This window comes from Bombyx mori, chromosome 13, assembly GCF_030269925.1.
Source record: "Bombyx mori chromosome 13, ASM3026992v2".
NCBI lineage: Eukaryota > Metazoa > Arthropoda > Insecta > Lepidoptera > Bombycidae > Bombyx > Bombyx mori.
This window is the reverse complement of record NC_085119.1, coordinates 9,079,737-9,095,961: the sequence shown is the minus strand read 5'-3', so window position 1 is coordinate 9,095,961 and position 16,225 is coordinate 9,079,737. Positions and strand designations below refer to the sequence as shown.

General features: G+C 36.0%; 2 protein-coding genes across 14 annotated transcripts in view; both read left to right on the top strand.

Annotated features, from left to right (window-relative positions):
• The first annotated feature begins 4,153 nt into the window (after nucleotides 1-4,153).
• On the top strand, nucleotides 4,154-13,207 carry LOC101746989 (probable glutamine--tRNA ligase). Its single transcript, XM_038014871.2, has 12 exons — nucleotides 4,154-4,426; nucleotides 4,518-4,916; nucleotides 5,505-5,619; nucleotides 6,180-6,545; nucleotides 6,615-6,802; nucleotides 6,962-7,188; nucleotides 7,278-7,414; nucleotides 8,271-8,442; nucleotides 9,934-10,171; nucleotides 10,605-10,750; nucleotides 11,564-11,753; nucleotides 13,079-13,207. The coding sequence occupies exons 1-12, from the start codon at nucleotides 4,310-4,312 to the stop codon at nucleotides 13,124-13,126; spliced, it is 2,343 nt and encodes a 780-aa protein (XP_037870799.1). The 5' UTR covers nucleotides 4,154-4,309; the 3' UTR covers nucleotides 13,127-13,207.
• Nucleotides 13,208-14,171: 964 nt separating this feature from the next.
• Nucleotides 14,172-16,225, top strand: part of LOC101747124 (MAP kinase-activating death domain protein) — a 45,112-nt gene continuing 43,058 nt past the window's right edge. For all 13 annotated transcript variants that reach the window (XR_009974686.1, XM_062671792.1, XM_062671799.1 and 10 more), the window contains exon 1: nucleotides 14,172-14,321. The gene's annotated coding sequence lies outside the window, so the exon portion shown is untranslated. The remainder of the gene's footprint in view (nucleotides 14,322-16,225) is intronic.

Below are 16,225 nucleotides of genomic sequence, written 5' to 3'. Positions count from 1 at the left end.
CGCGCGTTTCTCTCATTATTGTATTTTCATATATTTGTTAGTCGTTTGTTTTGTGTCTCGTTAATTTGTTAATAATCTGTAGTGTATCGTGTTGTCGTAATATAGAACTATTTCTCGTATTGTTTCGTTTAATTTTTTATATCCAGTAAACTCCAGTCGTGCGTCGGAGCGGACACACACACTTTTTTTATTACTTTGTATATGTTTAAACATAAGCTTCATTTGGTTTTGATTATGCCTGTATTTCATAGGAAACAAACACGAACAACGTACTCTTAACTTCCTTAATTATAATGGTAGCCCATAATCATAATAATTTGTTTGGAAACTGTCACTTCGTTGCACACTGTAGATTTTCGAATCAATGAGCCGTCAGGAAGCAGATCATAAAGGAATAATTGGATGTAAATCATCATATCTACATAATAATATGTAGATAATTTTTTTTTTTTTATTGCTTACATGGGTGGACGAGCTCACAGCCCACCTGGTGTTAAGTGGTTACTGGAGCCCATAGACATCCACAACGTAAATGCGCCACCCACCTTGAGATATAAGCTCTAAGGTCTCAAGTAAGTTACAACGGCTGCCCCACCCTTCAAACCGAAACGCATTACTGCTTCACGGCAGAAATAGGCAGGGTGGTGGTACCTATCCGCGCGGACTCACAAGAGGTCCTACCACCAGTAATTACGCAAACTATAATTTTTGCGGATTTTGACTTTTATTACACGATGTTATTCCTTCACCGTGGAAATCAATCGTGAACATTTGTTGTGTACGTATTTCATTGGAAAAATTGGTACCCGCCTGAGATTCGAACACCGGGTGCATCGCTCAACACGAATGCACCGGACGTCTTATCCCTTAGGCCACGACGACTACAATATATTATATTCTATATTTAAAGTTGCTTTTTTAACTTACATTGATGGCTGATACTGATAGTGAAGGGACTAGCTAAGGTGTATGACTGGTTAAATTTAAATCTATCAAAGCTTCATATTTGTAAAATATTTTTCGCACCTTACGTTATTTTACAACTAAATAGCAACTTTATAATCAAAACATATAGTGGTACTTGTGTTCGGATTGCTAATTTACCTAATTTATCCAGCTGATTAGCGCCTAAGCTGGCATATCTCTTAAGAGTTAATAATTATCAATAAATTTTTTATATGGTTGAGACATCTTATGGGTTATCACATTTTAAACGAAATATAGGTATGTAGCTGTGGCTCAAACTGCGATCACATACTGTATACTCGTTTGGGGTATAGCTGATAGGAATCGCTTTATGGGTTTGGAACGAGCGCAAGGATACCTCATTATGGTTATGTATTCAATATCGTATCGTTTTTGTATGAACGCAAACAAAGCTACTAAGTTACTAAGTATAAGCTAGAAAACAAAATATCTTAAATCTAATTTTACTTAATCACAGCCTAATGTCGTTTTAAGATCGAACGCGAAACGGAAGAAGGAGGGATATTGTGGGTAGTCCTCTTCAAGTTCGTACTAAGTTTACTCAAAGCAGTACAGTCTCCATTTATTTACAGCTTAATATATCTCATTCTCAACCTATACACAGTACAACGATATATGAACCTACAAAGATACTTTAGCTAAATGGCTTGGTGCACAATCTTAAAAGCAGGTAGTTTTTTTATGAGAATTTCTTGACAGTATCGCGAACAAACTTATGATCCGATCTAAAGAAACTTTGTTTCCATAGAGCGTTCTGTTAGATTTCTTACTTTTATATTTTATTGTATACACAGAATTGTAAATTGTGTGGTGGAGGAAAGTAGCGAGTCATTCCCAACAATACCAACATAAGTATCTATCAGATTATATTTACTGGGAAGATTCTACAAACCATCTCTGCAACATTAATTTGGAAATAAAGACTTTTTTAAAAAAAAAAATGTTTTGTAATATTTATTGGTTCTAGAAGCCGTATAGTTTTATGTTGAGTTGCCTACATTAGCTTTTTCCCAGTTTAAACAAGACGTATGAAATCACTAGTCGATGCCTTAAATAAATATTGAAAGCCATAAAGTTTATGAAACACGGGTCATCTATGGTAAGTACCTAACCGACACATGCCACTGCCTACCACCAAAAAACTATACTAGAAGAGAAGCATATCGTTGCGCTCATGAAACAAATTTAAACTCGCAGAGTAATGGGCAGCAGAGTTTACTGAGTTCTCTCCAGAACAATGCGATCGCCAGTTGTGTTTTACCGGGATTAAGTGAAATTGTAAGGAGGTTATCCATTCGACATTAATTGTTAGCACTAGGTTCTATTCTATTCTATCAGCCCACAGACGCTCACTGCTGCACTATGTTTTTTTTCCACTTTTTATAGCTTTTCTGAAATACCAAACATCGGTACCAACAATGTAAATATTTTCACGAAAATTATTGATATAATTATCTTACTATTGTGACACGTCACATATTTGGTATTACTCTCTTCTATTATTTAAACGACCCATTCTGATTTTACGGTTTCGAATACCAAACGACAATATAGTTCAACACACCCATTTTGAATGATTTTTATGGCGTTGGTAATGGGTTTGGTTCCATTAGTTAAGTAGATCGTTAAGTTGAAGGTTCATCTATTTATTATATTAGATTTACCAAGATGATGACGTTAGATTATAAAAAGAAAATATTTTAAATTAGCATGTCCTGGGTACTGAAGTAAAATCTGGTTAATTGCGTAGGGGATATAGCCTACGACTTTGAGGATTGCCTCGAAAGTAGTACGCAATAGCTTGGCGGTGTCTGAGGTATTGCTGAGAGGCTTATTACACCTGGATGAATTTAATCGACTGTATTCAGTCGCTACTGAATTCAGTGAAGTGTAATAGCATTAAGTAAGTTAGTCTACTGAATTCAGTAGCAAGGATGGTTTCTGACTGACTCAATCATTTAGAAGGCTAATTAGAAACGCATTTAGGAAGGTGTAATTGCATTTAGTTACTTAATGGTTTCAGTCGTCCCATAGCTCTCCGTGCGTAAGGACGTTTTAGTTTGTTTTTTACTTCCGAATAAAAAGTACTTATTTCTGTCACCTTTATTGAATGTGCCAGACATTTAATTTTATAAATAGCCCGACATGTTTCAGGGGTAATTTTTGTCATCAGGGATTGGGATATTGAAGAAATAAATTTTAAATCTTGATACGAATTTCCTGTTTCAAGAAATCTTAATGTTACAACCAATCTTTATTTTGGACTTAAACTATCGTAGGATTAGATATGTAATAGTTATATAATAGATATATAATAGAATATCGTAGGATAGTATCCTGCTTTTGAAAATCAATTTATAGATAATTTCTAAAGTCTGCTGGTTCTAAATCACTTATAATGTTCATATTTGCTATCTTTCCGCGGAGCAATAAATATTTCTTCACCCGTATTTTTTTTTTTCAATTAATCCGACAGCGACGGCTACGCCAAGACCAATTTTTTGTTGTCTAGACAATACTGGGGCCATCCTCGTACACACACGACACGTCCAAATTCGTCGCGCTTAAACTGACAATTTATTCAGCAACTGAGCTTAAAACAGTGTAATCAGAAGCTTCTAAATTTGCTTCTGAATTCAGTTGACTAAATTTAGCCAAGTGTAATAGTCTTTAATCTGTATGAGCGGCTAAATTTAAATAATGAGTTACTACCATACATTCCGGTTCGGTACGAAGTCCAGTCTTAATTTTTCCGGTCATATTTCAATACCATTGGAATTCTCACTTCATGTCTCGAGGTGAGAATTTGCGATGTCAATATAACTACCAAAACGCCAGGTAGGTCGTAAGTAATTCTGCTCAATAATGCAATAAAAATCATAATAAAAGTTTAATAAGTAAAAAGTAATGCAATAGAAAGTTGACGTTTACAGAAATAAATTAAAATGCTCCACCCGAACAGAGAGATAATCGCATACACCCCAGGTACAAATATCGCGTCTAGTTACATTGGATGGTTTTAATTTTTTTTGGTAATTACTGTACTATTAATTATGAATATTATATCTACCATTTTATGCTAATTTTTTGTAAAAGAATATTCTTGAGCACCTATGAGATAAAAACTTATGTTCGCTGAAAATATAACATTGGCAATGTTTATAGTTCTTACACCGTCAGACGTCACACTGACGTAGACGTTTGGCAATTTGGCACTTTTGGCAGTTGTTGATGTGGTTTTCGAACATATGGCTACCTATCGCAATTCGCAAATATAGTTATTTATAAATTAAAATAAAACCCAATAAAAATAGGAATAATTATGACACCTGAAGAAATAGTTGAACGATTTAAACTCCTTGGTTTAAACGAGCAAAAAGCCAAGGAAACACTGAAAAATGCGAATGTTACCAAAGTATTGCTTGCGGCGTTAGATGAGGTTAGTAATCCCAGTAATCTGAAGAATATAATTAATAGTAACAAAAATATTATTCATAAAGGTAGATTATGAGAATTTTCCTATCTTCTAGGTGCAATTGCAGTCGCTTCCACTTGGTGCAGGCATTTTGATTTACCATCTAGCTACCAAAATCAAACCTCAAACTATGAGCAAGTTAAACTTTATTTGCCAATATATTGCATCAGGAAAACTGGATTCAACGTTGCGAGTAGACGCAGCATTGGACTACCTTCTTGGCAATATTAATGAAGCTAATGTAAATATTGAGGAATTTGAAAAAGCCTGTGGTGTTGGTGTTATTGTAACACCCGAACAAGTAGAGCAAGCAGTAGAAAAACATATGGTAAAATACAAGCAGGAACTATTAGAAAAGAGATACAGGTTCAACTCTGGTATAATCATGCAGGCTGTCAGGGCTGATCTAACTTGGGCAGATGGTAAAGCTATAAAAAGTGAAGTGGATGTACAGGTATGAGACCTATTTTGAAATTGGTTCATTATAATATTAAATTCATTACAAAAATACATTCCCATATTTAGATGGGAGCATAAGCAAAGCGAAAAAATAATAGATTATGGATTTATAGAATTTATTTTCTATATTTTAAAAGGTATTTTGGCTGTATAATAGAATTTTAGAAAAATGATTACTGAACATATTATGAACTTAAAACTAATATGGAACAAAACTTTTTAACTACAGACTAGCAAAATGTATTCATATAGATATGTATTTATAAATATTATAGATACATGATATAATAGGTTTAATAGGCTATAAAGGCATGGTATAATAGGGTATACTTTAATAGGTTTTTGTAAAATTTGGCTAGGCAAGGAGAGGAATGATGACAATGGAGTTGAATGTAATGCGCATTGACAGGGGCCTGTTAAACCTACAGCAGAATTGCATTTCCTTTCTCAGCAACACAACGGATTTAGTACACACACACAGTGAATCCATCGATTCCTAAAATATTTGTCTTATCAATAGAATTGTAATATTAGGTTCTTCCTGAAATTCATTTAGTAGTTTTAAATTTAAAATTATTTGTAGATCTTCGATTTATTGGGACCTAAGACTGAGGCTGATCTGGCTCCAGTTCCTAAAGCCAAGAAAGAAGCAAAGGCTGGTGATACAACAAAAAAATCAAAAAAGGAAGAAACAAAAGGTGATCTTTTGTATTTAAGCCAATCGGATAGAATAGGATCTGTTTATCTTTATAATGATAACATCCATTTTGATTGCTGTTGTAGGCACATGGCTCACTGTTCCTCAATGCTCAATGTTGAGTGGTTGGGTACCATCGCTCATGGACAGCAGCAATGATAGGGGCGCAGCTAAGTCACTACCTGCTTTTTTACCCAGTAATAAATTCTGAGAAACTAAGTAAGAAATTTAGAAAAGTAGACTGCTGTCATTTTATTTCAATAGAACTTTGACACCGTGTTCAATTAAGAGGTAGCATTCACATCATGTTACTTACTCCTTTAGCCTATAATCTGATCATACAGTGCCATCTGACTCCCCTTGTTGATGTTTTATTCCCACTGCCATATATCGCTATTTACTTATTGATTGTTAAATAAGATCAGTGTTTAAAAAAACATTAACAAACGAAGTCAATAATTTTGTTCTTAATTTGAATTTGAATTTGTTTTCATATTTTGAAAAAGTGTTTGTTTTTGGAGTATTTGCCAATAATTCAATTTTTCAAATTTGTAATTTCAGTCTCAAAACAAGAAAATGTTGAATCTTCAGAAGATATTGGTGGAGCAACCAGTATATCAGAACTAATGAAGAAGCTCCCCTTTCATGCACCAGGGGAGAATTATAAGAGCGATGGCTATGTGGTCACATCTCATACAAAACGATTGCTTGAAGAACATCTAAAGATAACTGGAGGAAAAGTTAGAACAAGATTTCCCCCTGAACCTAATGGAATTTTACACATTGGACATGCTAAGGCAATTAATATAAACTTTGGATATGCTGCAGCTCATGACGGTGTATGTTTCTTAAGATATGATGATACAAATCCTGAGAAAGAGGAGGAGAAGTTTTTTATTGGTATCAAAGACATGGTGGAATGGCTGGGTAAGTAAGTTCACAGTAAACAAGTAAAAGATTTTTATTATTAGAGGTACAATAATATAATATTTTCAGGTTATAAGCCATACAAAATTACACATTCATCTGATTATTTTGATCAGCTTTATGAATGGGCCATTCAGTTGATAAAAAAGGACTTGGCCTATGTATGCCATCAGAAGTCTGAAGATATAAAAGGATTCAATCCACCTCCGTCACCGTGGAGAATCAGGCCAATTGAAGAAAGTTTGCAGTTGTTTGAGGTGTGTTAATTGTGAGAAGATTCAAAACTATTGATATAACAATAAATGCAATTATGTCTGAAATGGTATAATATATCATACTGTAAAATTTTCATTTCACCACCTTTGTGTAATAAAACCTCACTTATGTATATTTTTAATTCTATTTGTTTTTTGAAGGACATGAAAAATGGTAAAATTGATGAAGGGGATGCAACATTAAGAATGAAAATCACACTAGAAGAAGGGAAGCAGGATCCTGTAGCCTACAGAATAAGATTTAAGCCACATCATCGCACTGGAAATAAATGGTGCATCTACCCTACATATGATTATACCCACTGCCTATGTGACAGCATAGAACATATCACACACTCTCTTTGTACTAAGGAATTTCAATCACGAAGGTACTCAAAATATAATTTTTCACTTATTATATAGGTACTTGTTCATATCATATAACATTTTATATTTTATATGAACTTTATTTTAACAGATCTTCATACTACTGGTTGTGCAATGCGCTTGGTATTTACTGTCCAGTACAATGGGAATATGGCAGACTAAATGTGAATTACACTGTCGTTTCCAAAAGAAAAATAGCGAAACTCATAGAAGAGGGTATTGTTAATGGTAAATTTAATTTGTGATTTCTTTGTTACAATAATGTTTTCCGTTATTCTACCGAGCAATAACACTACCTCGGTGGAAGATCTTCCCTTTGCCGTATACCCAGGGAGCGTTAAGTGGCGTGTGGACTAGATCAGTGAATCTAGAATAACCCCTCGAGGCTACTTAGAATAGGTAAGAAAAACGACGGTTTTTTCTACCTAAGCTGATGGCTTAGAGAGACCATGTCAGCGTCACCGGGCTAGTAGGTGAGCTCACGGGGTTCAAACCTGACGATGTTGGTAACACGAACCCTAGCAAGAGCTGTGCTTCGCAGAGTCTACCACCGGATCGGAAACGTGACCCACTGAGAAGATCCGGCGAGAAACTCTGCAGTGTGTCTGTGGGTTAATTTACTCGCCGAACCCATCGTCGCAAGCGACGGATTCGACGAGAACGATGTCCGGTGCTTGGGGTACCTAAATGTACCGTTAGTGGATCGGGAGTGTCCGAGATGACGTGTTTTGGGGCGACATCGACTGTTTACCATTTGGGCCGCAGGATCGGCAATGTAGTTACCGGCGGCCACGATGAGAGAGTTCTCGTGTCGTGCCGCTTTATCGAAGCGGGGTTAAGTGGCGTGTGGCCCTGCACTTTTATATCCGACGTCCGATCTCTGTCCGGGGTCAGAGCCCGGTCAGAGTAGGGGGGGGGGGGGATTCCCGCGGTCAACACTACAACCAGACATGGTGCCACCTCGAGGACGCTCGACCGACGGGTCGTCGAGTCGATAACCCCTCCAGGTTACTAGAAGAGGTAGGAAAGACTACGGCCGACGTTTAACAGTAGTAACAAATGGCGTGTGTTGCTGTTGCTGTAGACTGGGACGACCCGCGCCTGTACACGCTGAGCGCGTTGCGGCGCGGCGGCGTGCCAGCGGCGGCGGTGAACGCGTTCTGCGCGGCGCTGGGCGTGACGGGCGCGCTCGGTGCCGTGGACCCCGCGCTGCTGCACGCCGCCGTGCGCGACCACCTCAACGTCACCGCGCCCAGGTCAGAGACAACACTTGTGTCACTGAGCTTCTAGATAAAATAAATAATAGTTTAAAAAAATTAAAAAACACGCTTTATATAAAATTCAACTATAAAATAAATTTTAAGAAATTTAAGTTGAAAATAGTGTAAAAAAATATATATTTTATTGTAAAAAAAGCGTATTTTGTTAGTTTTTAAAACTATTATTTATTTTTCAGTTTTAGTTGAATTTCAATTTTTTCAATATTTTCATATTTTTTTTATATTGAATTGTCAGCGGTCCTCGATAAATCTACAAAGTTTGAATGAAATCTGGCCGTTTAAAGTGGGTCAAAATCGCGTCCAAAGGAGTCTGTTACAAACATACATACAAGTGAAGCTAATATAAAGCGTGTAACAAAAAAAAATGCACTGCTTTCTATATAAATCTACAGTACCAGGCAATAAATATTGCATATCGATATTTCGAAAGAAACAGCCGTTTAATTTGATTTTGTTGTCGAGTGTTATCTGTGTGCGACGAAACAGTAACGATTCGGTATCTATGGAGACTAAATGTCAATTAGGTAATGTGCGACAGATATAACGCTCTACGAAGCAAAAAATAACCGTCTTATTTCCCACGCTCGATGTGCAATATTTATCGTCGGGTACTATACTAAGAATTTTCACCGAGCTACTAATGATTTTACTATTCTACTATTTGTAGCAGTCTAATATTCAACACTATAGTGACTCGCGTTTTAATTTTACCTCGACTCGTTGTTAATAGCTTCGTAGTTCAAAGACAGACCATGGTTTTCAGCTTTTGGTCATTTATGTATAATAATATGTATTTATACGCAACCCACTCTATAAGGAACGGAATAGAACTTTCCCGAACTTTCCGATAAACCTTTTTTCTCGAAACACGATAATAATATGATTTCGTTCATCTACTCTCTACTAGATTAAAGCTGTAATTAATTGAATAAGTTGTGAGTAAATAGTTTCAGTAATTTGAGAATTGTGAAACGAAATGTACTGTAATCAATTAGTATGTTTTATTTGTAATGGAAAAAGGTAAGCACTGCTTGTGCTCTTTGTTTTATTTCTTAACCGACCAACCTGAAAGTAGAAGGTAGTAACTTTTAAAGCTGTAACTCGTAAACTAAACGATTGCCTGACATTAAACTTTAATGATATCGAGTTTGTTTCGACTATTAACCATTAATTGAAGTCCCCCGATTGGTACTATAAATAATGTGTGTCCAAATAGCGTCCTCTGATATCCAATTGATCAGATCACAAAAATACCATATAAAAATACATTACCTAAGTAATAAATATATGGTATATAAAAAAAACTTAATAAAAAAGGAACGAATTCAATTGGTATTCAAAATTTTAAAATTATTAATTATTTTTCAATTGTACAATATCACTAATCTCCAAATGCTATTTTTTTTTGTTTATTATTATGTACATAATATATAATAATCATAACCTAAAAAAAAATCTTTCACACAGAGCTATGGTAGTACTGGAACCATTAAAGATAAGAATAGTGAATTTCCCAAGCGAACAGCCTATATCGATACAAGTACCCGATTTTCCCAGTGAACCAGAAAGAGGTTCGCACTCAGTTACATTCGATAAGGTTATTTATATTGAAGCGACGGACTTCAAGGAAGAAATGGAGAAGGGCTACCGCCGATTGACACCCACACAGTCGGTCGGTTTGAGGCACGCCGGCTACGTAATTAAGGTACGCAACGTTTAAAGAATACATCTAACAAAGAGCCACGCTGTATATTAACTGACCCTTATATACAGGCTGTTACTATTTCGCGCAGTGTAAGTTATAGTAAAATTAAATTACTTTTTTTTTATTTATTCCTTAGGTGGGTGGACGAGCTCACAGCCCACCTGGTGTTAAGTGGTTACTGGAGCCCATAGACATCCACGACGTAAATGCGTCATTCACCTTGAGATATAAGTTCTAAGGTCTCAGGTATAGTTACAACGGCTACCCCACCCTTCAAACCGAAACGCATTACTGTTTCACGGCAGAAATAGGTAGGGTGGTGGTACCCACCCGTGCGGACTCACAAGAGGTCCTACCACCAGTAATAGATGAGCTATGTCAATTTATATACGGAATTTGAGTGGTATTTTGATGCAATTCGTTTTTATAACAGGTATCTAAAGTCATAAAAGATCCGAGCGGTAAAGTATTGGAGCTGGAATGCACGGCCGAATCGACGGATTCGTCAGAGAAACCTAAAGCATTTATTCATTGGGTCTCCGAACCAATATCAATCGAGGTCAGGCTGTACGAACCACTGTAAGTTTTTGCTTCACACAAAACTGGTTTTATGTAAATTTTCTTATTCGTGTCACGTCCTTACGGATCCATCAGATCAAATAACCTTTGCATTAGACGCCTTCAGCTCTAACACTAGGAGCACGCTTAGTGACCCCGGTAACCGTACTCGTCGAACTCGACAAAGAGCTCGACGTGCAACCTAACCCATGAATCAATTCGCTGAGTTTCTCGCCGGATCTTCTCAGCATGTCGCGATTCCGATCCGGTAGTAGATTCATTCGCGAAGCAGCTGCTCTTGAGCTGTTAGGTCTCCTTCGGAGGCGCTCGGGCAGCTGTTAGCCCACCCCTCTTGGCTGAGCCTTTGCTAGCCACCTGTCCTGGTGAAACTGGAAATGCCTCCGGGCCACTAGTAATCCCTCAATCATAAAAAAAAATATTGCTGTATTAATTTACAAGTATCTTTAATTATCACCGATAAAGTAATTAGCTGCTTGTAAACGTGTCTTTAGATATTATGGTAACTTCACGACGACAAGTATAAACATATTATTAAAGTTTTCGTGAAAATTTCGCCAAGAATGTTGATCACCTGTTCACTTAACTATAATGGAGGCAGACTGAACGTGAAATGAATACAAAATGGAACGCGATATGTTAATGAAAAGAAATGTTAACGTTTTAGACTATTTTTAGTAAAGTGCTTTTTTGTGGGACTGTTTTTCTTTTGACATTAAAATCAAAAAGTAATTGACATTTTGATTTTGTTTTTTACATTCTACGCCTAAATAAGTATTTTATGTTCGTGTTGAAACTGAGGAATGCTTTGAACAGATTTAAACACAAGAACCCAGAGGATCCCAACGAGGTTCCAGGTGGTTTCCTTTCCGACTGTCGTGACGATACCCTGAAGGTAATGGAAGCTTACGCCGACTCTTCAATCAAGGGTGCCAAAGTCTACGACAAGTTCCAGTTCGAGAGGATAGGATTTTTCTCCGTGGACCCAGACTCGAGTCAAACACACGTATGTACTAAATTTTTTTATACGAACTCACAGCCCTCCTTGTTTTAAGTGTTTTCCGAGTCGATAGACTTCGCCATGTGAATGTCGCTATCCACTTTGAGATATGAGGTTGCAGTCTTAACTGTATATGCTGTCTTGGTCCTCGCGTGAGTCCGTGCGGGTAGGTACCACCGCCTCGCCTATTTCTGCTGTGAAGCAGTAATGCGTTTCGGTTTGAAGGGTGGGGCAGCCGTTGTAACTATACTGAAACCTTAGAACTTATGTCTCAAGGTGGGTGGCGCATTTACGTCGTAGATGTCTATGGGCTCCAGTAACCACTTAACACCAGGTGGGCTGTGAGCTCGTCCACCTATCTAAACAATTAAAAAAAAAAGACTGGGAACATACAGGTGTTTCGCGACAGATATAGACAGGACGATGTTACTTATTCATGCGAGCTCATAATGCTCCCTATCAACTATCAGTGATTATGTAAATTAAAAATTAAATTAGAATGTAATTAATGATTTTGGTTTTTGTTACACGATGTCATTCATCCCTTCATCCCTTCATCGTATATATCGTTTGTGAACACATATTAAGTACCCATTTCTTGAGAAAAAAATACATAGTATCTGTTTGCTGAATTTAAACACTGACATCGTCGCATTTTTCGGTACAAGTACGACGTTTTATCTTTTAGGCCACGATTCTATTTTCACATTTTTTTTTATTGGTTAGATGGGTGGACGAGCTCACAGCCCACCTGGTGTTAAGTGGCTACTGGAGCCCATAGACATCTACAACGTAAATGCGCCACTCACGTTGAGATATAAGTTCTAAGGTCTCAGTATAGTTACAACCGCCGCCCCACCCTTCAAATCGAAACGCATTACTGCTTCACGGCAGAAATTCATTGAAGAATGAGATCAAAAATATTAGGAATTTAATGAAACTAACTGACAGAACGCTTCTTTGTGTATCATTCATATAATCATTTAAATAAGAATAGTTGAGAGGAAATGATTAAATTAAGATAATTGAAAAATATTATTTATTATATACATCTGAAGTTTTCTGAAACATTGTCGTGTATTTAATAATTATCATTTATTTAACAGTCGAGATATAAACAAAATATATACTGGAAATTAATTATGTACTGTCGTTGTGTCCCACCATAGGCTTTTTCATTGCTATTCTAGGGAAACGCGTATACGGCCCACCTGACGGTAAGTGGTTACCGCCGCTCATTGACGTCACCAATCCCACGGACACACCCCACTCGCTATCCATCGCGGGTATTTCTATGTAATTTGTTAAGATGATTTTTTCATTTGTTACAGATGGTTTTCAACAGAACGGTCTCTCTGAAGGAAGACACCGGGAAATAACCTTTTTTCAACATTATTAAAATTATTCATTAACTACTATTGTTTTGTAATCCTTGTCAATAAAGAGTTTTATGAACAAAATTTCTTATTTATTTTTCAGATTACTTATATATTCCCCTTTATACATTTACATTGTACATACATTTTCTTGGAGAATTAGACACCTAATCACGCGGACGAATCGGGTAAGTTTGTGGGGAAACGAAATTAATTAAATCGTCCTTTATTGTGTTGGAAAAGTGGGTGAACTGGCGGGGGGGATCGCGCACGTTGAGGCCAATGTTGCCAGGTTCGGAAATTTACTGCCAATTGAGCTATTTACGTAATTTCGTACAGTGGTAAAATTTAGTCAGCAGTATTAAACAGTTCGGCCACTAAGTATTTTACATGACATTTTTTTTATAATTGCCTTAAAATTTATAATATCAAAAGCTATTACAATACAAATATGTTAACCTACTGTATAACTGTTCGTCTGCCAGACTCCACAGGGTGCTTTAGCTTAGAATTATTGCGATAGGATTTTTATGCTTGGATTCAATAACCAATGTTGTTTTCGATTATATTCAACAGTTATTTTATTTTATTTTTCGCTACTTACGACTTATGAAATAGGTTATTGAACTTTAACGTGAATCAAACAGCAACATAGTAGTAGGTAGTATGCTCAAGTCGTGGTGTAGTGGGCTAGCGAGTCTAGAACGTAGGATCCTTAATGTCTGTTTGATAAATCGCGATTTAATCTTTTCAAATAAAGAAATAAAAATGTGATTGTTTCTGCTATGTTCTATATAAATAATAATAAAATATATTTCACTAAAATGGATCTGGATGTATGTTTGTCATGTCGCTAGCATATTATTCGAGTCCAAGCTCGGAAACGGTTGCCTTAGTATCAATCTTGTTTTGTGATTGCGATAAATATAATTTAATTGATTGAAGTTAGATTATTTTTAAAATGTGGAAGTTCATCGGCGGTATTCGTAATTATATCTCTGGTAACACTAGTGGGGAGTGGGGTGGGGTTCGTTATCGAGCGTGGGCGGCCGCGCATGCCACACGGTCACTAGTAGCCGCCATCCCGCGATATGCACCGCTACACGACTACGTCTGCTACGACATTTCGATTCGTACGATATCTCACCGGTCGCTGCGTATCTACGATGTAGACCTTGCGCTCTCTCTTTTGATTGAGGTGAGAATATATCCTTATTAAATATTCACAAGCTTTATAAAAAACTAGGCTTTTTAGACCTTTATTACTATCATACGATGAATATGGTTCGAGTGCGTCACATCGACGTGTACCTGACGTAATTGTAAAATCTTAACAATTTACATAATCTTGGCCTTTACGGCAATCAATTTTCATAAAAATCTGTATATTTAATTACGTTACCTATATTTAACAAAGAGTAGTACTACACATGTACAACATAGTACGAAGCAATCGTATAGGCGTACTTTTGGGGTCGTCCTTGAAATCTTGTACTGTTGTTTCAGTCCAAATATATCGACTTGTCCGTTCTGTTTTAGCGTTTTTGCTGCCAGAATTTTAATATTATCATAATAAATAATTTATCAAATAATAAATACATTTTTTCATGTAATACTATATAACATATAATGTAATATAATCTATATTATAAAATAATACGAAAATAAACGCTAAATTGAGTTGGTTTGTTACGCTTATACGTTTAAACTGCTCAAACAATCGTCGCGAAAATTTGCATACACATTATTAAGAAGTACAGATAGGACTTTTTTTTATTCTCGAGAATAGCACTTTTTTTTTTATTTATTGAAAAGTCAGTCCCTTATGGTATTTTCGTCGTTAACGGAATTGAAACTCCGGGCTAAATCCAGTAACTAGATCAGAACAGAAATAGAACAGAAGTAGAACAGTAACCAGTTAATATATTGTTAAAAAATATGTAGGTCGGAAAGTAAGTAGGTCACAATTATTAAGGAAAAATAACTTATTTTCTAAAATCCGTACTAACTAAAAAACAGTTTCACGACTGGTCGCACGTTTCCACTCTATTAAGCAATTTTCCTTACCAAATTCAATTATAATTCGTTAAAGTCCTAAAATAGATTAAGTGCCATTAAATAACATAATACATATGATCATTCACGATTTTTTATTATATAGCTACTCTTATTTCGTGTTGTCACTCTTCAATGTACAATAAAGTCTAGTCTTGTAAAATTCAATATCCATTATATATAGGGAAACCCAGGAAAATACATTTTACGTTATATAAAACTTCGATAGTCGAAAATAATTAGCTACTAATCATAAAGTGAAAAGCATGTATCAGACGCAGTTTCATTGTTTTGTTCAAGCAATCGTGTGTTCCTATTAGAAGAAGGGTAGAGAAGCAGTTAATTTAAAACAATTGAATATTCGACCTCGCATCTCAAATAGCCAGCCAGATTAATATTTCAGTATCTACATTCTTTATATTCGCTTAAGCCTAGATGAACCAGGGGCTTGTCTGCCCATAGATGTCAATTAAAAAAACTACTAAATAGGTAGTATAAATACGCTAATTTCGTGCAATTAACTCTCACGCACGTATGTGTATATAAATTATATCTTTAAACGAGCAATTCTTATATATATATATATATATATAATCTGAATTTCGGAAACGGATCCAACGATTTTCATAAAATTTAGTATACAGGGGATTTCGGGGGCGATTTATTTTCAATCAACTTTATCGATAATCAACTTAAACATAAATTTATCTTTTTTTATTGAAAGAAAATAACAAATAATTTAATATAATACCAATATGTAATTCGTATTTAAATATAATTTCTAAAAGACACAATTTATAAAAAAAACCTCTAGTGTGTATATAACTGATTAGTATTAATCAGATAAAAGAATTCACTTTTTACTGTCAAAAAAAGAAAACATAAACGTAGGTACGGTAGGCAGCGGCTTGGCTCTGCCCCTGGCATTGCTGAAGTCCATGGGCGACGGTAACCACTCACCATCAGGTGGGCCGTGTGCTCGTCTGCCTACAAGGGCAATAAAAAAAAAGCCGATCAACGACACCGAAATTAAATCATTTTAGAAAG

What these genes read in the sequence shown, in the direction of transcription:
- LOC101746989 (XM_038014871.2), top strand. Translation starts at nt 4,310, where the DNA reads ATGACACCTGAAGAAATAGTTGAACGATTTAAACTCCTTGGTTTAAAC. An exon ending in AAAGTTTGCAGTTGTTTGAG is followed by an intron (nt 6,803 to 6,961) that starts GTGTGTTAATTG and finishes TGTTTTTTGAAG; the next exon opens with GACATGAAAAATGGTAAAAT. An exon ending in AAGGAATTTCAATCACGAAG is followed by an intron (nt 7,189 to 7,277) that starts GTACTCAAAATA and finishes TTATTTTAACAG; the next exon opens with ATCTTCATACTACTGGTTGT.